The 7050-nt window shown below is 39.3% G+C and overlaps 2 protein-coding genes across 2 annotated transcripts; one reads left to right on the top strand and one right to left on the bottom strand.

Annotated features, from left to right (window-relative positions):
* Positions 1 to 573, bottom strand: BT62DRAFT_650668 (uncharacterized protein). The gene is made up of 5 exons (XM_043181770.1): positions 536 to 573; positions 424 to 489; positions 319 to 366; positions 239 to 259; positions 1 to 188 (listed from the first exon to the last, which is right to left on the bottom strand). Exons 2-5 carry the CDS (start codon positions 479 to 481, stop codon positions 103 to 105), a joined length of 213 nt encoding a protein of 70 aa, XP_043033382.1. The 5' UTR covers positions 482 to 489; positions 536 to 573; the 3' UTR covers positions 1 to 102.
* A 3325-nt stretch (positions 574 to 3898) lies between these two features.
* Positions 3899 to 5318, top strand: BT62DRAFT_924400 (uncharacterized protein; the record flags this gene model as incomplete). Its single annotated transcript, XM_043184609.1, has 5 exons — positions 3899 to 4008; positions 4107 to 4384; positions 4610 to 4663; positions 5006 to 5101; positions 5206 to 5318. The coding sequence occupies 5 exons, from the start codon at positions 3899 to 3901 to the stop codon at positions 5316 to 5318; spliced, it is 651 nt and encodes a 216-aa protein (XP_043033381.1).
* Positions 5319 to 7050: the final 1732 nt, after the last annotated feature.

Here is a 7050-nt window from a genome sequence, read left to right as displayed (position 1 = left end):
ATAGCGTGACTCACTGGAAGCGAGGTAAGACACAAGTCCAGCTATATCCTCAGGTTGCCCTATGTAGTCCAATGCTGATCGGCCCACGTTCTTTCCTCGTTGTCAGCCAGGCGATCCACAACTGCGGTGGAAACGTACCATCTTAATCAACTCGTTCACATCTCCTTGTTGGAGTGCTGCATCTCTGCCTAGTACGATATGAGCCGCGACGGGCGAGTTGCAGATGTATAACACATACACATTTCAGTATCGACTGCGCCTACACATTGGGATGAATAAGCGATCCGCGGCGCCGCAAATGCCGAGAGATACAATCACCTGGCGTGTACACATTGACAGTGATCCCAAACTTTCCCAGATCGAGGGCTATTTTGGAGAGGAAACAATGAAGAACGAGTTGAATAATGGCCGTTAACCACGTACCGGCTCCCTGGGTAAGTCTCCGAACAGCCAACTTCGTCGCACCATACAGTGACATCATTGGTAAGCCTGCCCTTGTCCAACATGATGTTCCAGAGGAAGTTTCGACACAGACCTTGCTTTCCAGCCAAAGAGGAGCACCCAATGATCCATTGAAGAGGTTTTGTGTGTGTGCAAGGTGGAAACTGATACAACAAAGCACTATCCACTGATCACACTCACACTAACACACCCACAATATTCTTAGTTTGTTGGAGGATTATAATGTAATAAGAGTAGTAATAGCAAATGTAATTGTATTCTCAATGATCCAATGTGCATGAATAGCAATAGTGCACATATAACAGTCCTAGATCTCTCTAGAGAACATAACAATTGTGACTAACTCCAGACATGTGTTATGATTTTTACTTATTTCTATCTTTTTATTTGAAGGATTGACCCCTATCTCATTTAGTCAGGTGTCTAAGCCAGCACTTAAGACCATAGGACAAAGGCTTAGTCATCACAACAGCCAAGTCCATCATTGTCTTTTGATGCAACAGCATAACCCAATGACACACAAAGACTCTTTTATGTACAGTAGCAATGCCCAAGAACAATGGGCACAAAGGACTTGACAATGCACAAAAGGAAGTAGTATAATTAGTTATAACTTGTACAGTATTTAAGCAGGCTCACTCTCACTGGTATCCCTCAGCTTCAAGCTAAAGTTTATTTTCACACCATCCTATACTTGAGCCAATCCTAAAGGCCTTGTGACACACTGATCAGAATATGCACCAGTGAACTCAGACAATCTCCCAAAGTGTGAGGAGACTTCTGTTTATCACATGTTTCTGTTCACATGACACTTGAGTCTAACAATATGAAGGACAGCCCTGGTGGCCTGGAAAAGGTCCTGGTGGTGGCAGAATAATCCTGAGGAGATAAGAAAGTAAAGAGACTTGTGCCTAAGCCACTAAAAGAGCTAATCAATGTCCAGTTGCATAGAAACAGAGGATGTAATCCTAACCCAGAGTGGAATATACATGTCAGACAGTGACATGCACAGGAATGACTCATGAGAGACTTCAGAATGGAGTCCCATGCATTGAAACTATTATATTAGGTGTCTCTTAGTGAGTACAGTAGTAGCTTATTTAAATACAGCATTGTAAAATTAGTGGACAAGTTTTCAACCCCTCACAGTTACAGTGTATAGGGCATAAAAGCCTTGTACTCCAGCTCTGGGTTTGTGTTTGTAACTTCAGATGAGAGAATAGACCCATTGTTGATATTATTAAGAGAGATCTGAGAACTGTGTGAGATACAAAAGCTTGCATAGGACTCTAATTCAATTTAATAAGAGGTTTTGAATTGCACTCTAGCCTAAGAATAAGAGAGCAGTGTCTGAAGGGCACTATTTTGAGTTTTTGAGGTATTTGTGATATGAGGCACTACAGGTGGCAGAGGTTTGAACCCTTTGGCTTGATTAGTGCTTGATCTTTGGGTTATTTCCACAAGTTGGCAGAGGTTCAAACTCTTTAGCCTGTGGATGGGATTGTTTATGTTATTTCTGCAGATTGGCAGAGGTTCAAACTCTTTGGATCTGTGGATGGAGTTTTATTGCATTTTTGTGTCTCTGAATTGCATAGGTTTAAATCCTGTGGGTCTATAATCAGTTTGAAAACTTGTGCACAGAGGTTTGAACCCTTTGGCACCTGTGGATATGTGTTTTAGAGATTTTGAGTTGATCTGAGCAGTGCTTGAGACTTTTGAGATCTTTGTAAGAGTGTTTCAGAGTATTGTATTAAGCTACAGTATCCTTGCCTTGAGGCCTGGCAATGTTCATTGCCTCCTCTTTTTTTTAAACAAAAAGCATTGAGACTTAGAGAGATCTAAGACTGTTATACATGCACTATTGCTATTCATGCACAGTGGATCATTGAGGAGACAATTACATTTGCTATTACTACTCTTATCACATTATAATCCTCCAACAAACTAAGAATGTTGTGTGTATATTAGTGTGAGTGTGATCAGTGGATAGTGCTTTGTTGTATCAGTTTCCATCTTGCATACACACAAAATCTCTTTAACATCATCTGAAAAGATGGCTGGCTGATCAGTGTCTCTTTCTGATGATCTCTTTCTCTATATCCTTCAGCTTTGCAATCTTCTCTAGTAGTGAGAGGTCATTCATAATGACATCAAACCTGTTGTCTGCTAATTGAAAAGCAATTGCTATCCCAATACCTTGGGCAGCTCTAGTAATAACTGCAATGCCTTTCATTGATGACATGACTGATAGAAATAAGAGTTAAAAGGCTGAGGTTAAAGAAAGATCATTCAATACTCACATAATTATAAGGTGTCAGAGTTTGAGGAATTCTGGAACATCACTTTCTTAGCTCAGTAGATAAAAGCCCTCAAACAATCAGAAGTTACTTTCCAGATGAGATCTGAGTCAACTTCTTTTTGGAACCCTATAGAGTTAAACACTACTGAATTAAGAAAATCAGAGCCACTAAATTCTAAATTGTTGACATAGCTGACTAGAGTGATTTTGCTTCATGCCTTTGATGCTTTCAATCTATGGCTCCTATCTCTCACTATCTCTCTATGATGGTCTTAATTCTTGTACCTGCTTTATCTGTTTTAGCTATTTTTCATCAGAACACTACTACAATATATAGTGCTCAAGAGCAGAATCAGCTGGTTGACTGCTCAACAATATGTTTAATATTGCCTAAGATGTCCTCTGAGTCAGACAGTGGTATTAGAACAATCTAAAAGGATTATCTGTTGCAGATATTCAGTCAAACTCTAGAACCACAGACAGAAGAAATGAGTGACAAGACAGACAAAATTTAGTTGCTGTTGCCAGTGAATGAGCAGCCTTTTTCTTCTCTACTGATAATCTTGTGATGTCCATCAAATTTCAAAAGAGTGTCAGGCCATGTTCAAACTCTGATTGTGACAGATCATTGAAAAAAAAGCAAGCTCTTATATGAAAGCACTGAGGCAAGAAATGAGAGTGAAGGGGTTAAGAAATGTCAGTAGAGTACTCAAAAAACATAAGACTGTCTAAATATATTGCTCAGTAAGGATAAGATGCTAAAGGTCAAAGACAGAGAACTGTATATGTGCAGAAAAGAGTCAAACTAGTAAAGAATGCAAAAAAACCTTTCAATACTGTAACCATAGACATGTGATCTCTATATCATGTGATAATAGCAGAAAATAGAAGTTAGCTAGACTATATATGATTGGTCATATATGAGAAATAATAACCCACATGAAAAGGATATGTATGGTGAGTCAGAAAAGGTTTCAGTGAAAGTGAGTAAGACTCTCAGATATAGATGATCTAATCTTATTTCTGACTTGACTTTCTACCATCACCAATTTTGTTCATCCAACACTGACTTGTACACTATTATATTCTCCTGCCTATCACTGCTTGTAGAAGTATGATGTGGCTATATAGTGAAAAATGCACTATTATGAAAGTCAAGAAAAGGGAAAAGTGAATTGGTCAAAGACCTTTGATCAAGGTCTATGCCATGAGCCAGCCATTGTCCTTTATAACAAGTCTGCCACTAGGTTACTGATTTATGCCACTCAGCTCACTCATACAAATGAGCTCTTCTCTACAACTTCTCTCATGTTCTTTCATCATTATCATCATCATCTCATCACAGCTTGATTGTCTCTGAGCATCAGCATTACTTTTCACACTGGTTCTTGATTAGTTCAATAGCCTTTGAGCATTGGCTGTCACTTCTGGACACCATTGCTTCACTAGTGTACACTTGTGTTATTAAGTCCAAAGGCTTTGCCATTTACTGGAAGAATGGCAAGTTTATATCTCATCCCAAGATTCCTTTAGAATCCCTCAAAGCACTGGATGCAAACCCAGCTTCAACACCACCAGCTTCAGCAACCTCACTGGAACTCTCTCTTTACACAGCTGCCTGGTGTGAGCTGCTTGATTCATTATACAATCCCAATTATTTTTTTGACATTATCTCCTTCACCTCCTCTGGATCCTAAAATTCCACCATATCCAGCACTGCTGACTCTATAGAACCTTTCAGTTTAAGTCCTCCAGCTCTGATTCAGCCTACATACACCCAAGAACAAGTTATGCAGACACTCAGCACTTTGCTGTCACACATAACTGTCTAACAACCCATTCAACCAGCTCCTAACCCCCAGCCTACTGCCTCAGCATTTATTGCTGCTCTAGTCTCTGAATGTAAGTCTCTTTTTGCTGCCTTTCTTTGTCTCAAGCCAGACATGCTGCTGCATGTGACTTGCCAGGAGTTGATCTCAATGGACATACACAAGCTTGATTCCAAGCTGAGGAGGAAGACTATTGATGAAGGCACTCTTGCAGGTCTTAACTCTTAGAGTGGCTCCACCAAGAATTACCCCTCTCTCTCAGCCTTTACCATTCCTCTCATGGTCTACTTTTAAATTCTCATCTATTTCACTATCTCTGAAAAGCAAATCAATGTAGTCTTCACACTTGCTATGAGAATGATGTAATACTTTGGTTATCTGCATGAGCTCAGTACTTGCTACAAATGGGATGCAGTACTAGCATACCATATGACTTACTATGCAGAGTGTCATCATGAGATAATGGCTAACAATTATGTGGGCTGGGATAAGCTTAGCAATCAGCTGATTAGTAAGTTCCTCAGTATCCCAGAAAACTGGCACTTCCTCTGCTATCCTATTGAAAACCAAGAAAATGACCATAGAGCAGCAGATCTGCTTTATGTTCAATAACAGTGATTGCAAATACAACTCTTGTTGATGAATGCATGTCTATTCCACTTGCCAGTCAAAGGATCATCCTAGCAAGTCCTGCACAAATAAGGATAAATGATGTTGAGACAGAGTGAGTCAGGATCAATGCTGTTCTCACTGCACTGCTGCTTGCTCTTGCCAGCAGCTTTCTGTAGGTTATAACTCATCTTCAGTTCCTCTTACTATTTCACCCACTTTATTCATTCCTAGTTCTTCCATGTACTTTCCACCATCTTCTATTCCTCCTTCTAGATTAAATACATCACCATGTTGTAACTCCCTATCAAATGAGTCTGAATTGTCACCACAAGTCTCTTCTCCACTTAATCTTGAAGCTTGGCAATACTATCTTCAAGATTATCCTGATTGTAAATTTGTTTCTAGTCTATTACATATTATTAAATACAGTGCAAATATTGGTTTCATCAGTCATCAACATCTTCAATTATCCTACAATCTTAAATCTACTGCCACCCATGCATCTTTCATTGATGAAACTATTGACTCTCTCATTAAGAATGGTCAACTGGCTGGACCATTTCAGCAACTATCTCATTCTCACCTCTGGGCATTGCCACTAGGTGTTGTGTCAAAGAAACACAATCCTGCCAAACTCTATATTATAAATCACTTGTCATGGCCCAAAGAGGGCTCCATGAGTGATGGCATTCATGAATCTGAGGTTCAGATTGTGTATGATCACTTTGATCAAGCTGTGGATGATCTTCTAGTCTCTAGGATGAGGTCTCATTTGGCTAAACTTGATCTTAAAGATGCTTTCTAGCATATTCTACTCCAAGTTGAAGACAGACATCTTATAAGCTATGAATATGAGGTAGCTTCTTCTATTCACTGGTTCTAGTCTTCAGGTTGAGCTCTGCTCTCTATATATTTAATCTCTTCACTGAGACTTTACACTGGATAGTTTAACACCACATACCTGCTGCAGTTCATCATCATTTAAATGATTTTCTCTTGACATTTTCTCTATCAACCCTCACACCAGTTTGCTTTGCTGCTGTTGACTGGGTCATGATGCTGAGAAAGGAACTGGGCATTAATTTCCAACCATCAAAGACAGAATAGTCTAATCACATCATTGAATTTTTGGAGATCATGCTGGACTCTATCTGCATGAAGGTATGATTGCCTATTGATAAGCTTACATATCTGAATGAGCTTCTTAGCTCTTAGCAAGAAAGGAAGAACCGCTTCCTCTGTGAAGTTTATGAACTGTCAGGGTTTCTTCAGTTCTGCTTTCAGGCTATTCTATCTTCTTGCCCTTTCCTGTGCAAGATTTATGATCTGACATCAAAATTAAAGTTGCCATTCTTAGTACTTCAGATTCCCAAGGGTGTTGCTTCTGACATTGCCTGGTGGACTGTCTTCAGTATGCACTAGAATGGTGTTTGACTGCTTCAACCAAGTCAATCTATAGTGGATATCTTTACAGATGCTAGTGGATGCAAAGGGCTGCAGAGTATTTCTGGAGTAAATTGGTTTTCTGCATGGATGTGCATCTTTGATCAATGTGATTAGAATTGCCAATCATACTTCAATCATATTCTTTTTATTTTTAGGATGTCTTCTTATAATGATATTAGCATGGCTAGAGCCAAGTGCTGGAATCTCATATATAGTCTAACTTCCCTGGTATTAGTCTATCACTAGGCCATGCACTCTTCTCATTGTTACTTCAGTTTAGCATTATAACAGCTATATTTCTTTGCACTTTAGCCTTATTCTCAGTTTACATACTTAGTAGACTGGAATGCAATCTATATATTCTCAAATTTCACAAATTTACATGCCTGAACATGGAGAGAG

The sequence above is a fragment of the Guyanagaster necrorhizus genome (genome assembly GCF_019112545.1).
Source record: "Guyanagaster necrorhizus MCA 3950 unplaced genomic scaffold BT62scaffold_59, whole genome shotgun sequence".
NCBI classification, from domain to species: domain Eukaryota; kingdom Fungi; phylum Basidiomycota; class Agaricomycetes; order Agaricales; family Physalacriaceae; genus Guyanagaster; species Guyanagaster necrorhizus.
This window is presented reverse-complemented; position numbering and strand designations above follow the sequence as displayed.

Bases quoted from the DNA above. Each gene is read 5' to 3' on its own strand.
- BT62DRAFT_650668 (XM_043181770.1), bottom strand. From the start codon at position 481: ATGATGTCACTGTATGGTGCGACGAAGTTGGCTGTTCGGAGACTTACC. The intron at 367-423 runs GTACGTGGTTAA...TCTCCAAAATAG, and splicing joins GAGACTTACCCAGGGAGCCG to CCCTCGATCTGGGAAAGTTT. The intron at 189-238 runs GTATGTGTTATA...ATATCGTACTAG, and splicing joins CGCAGTCGATACTGAAATGT to GCAGAGATGCAGCACTCCAA.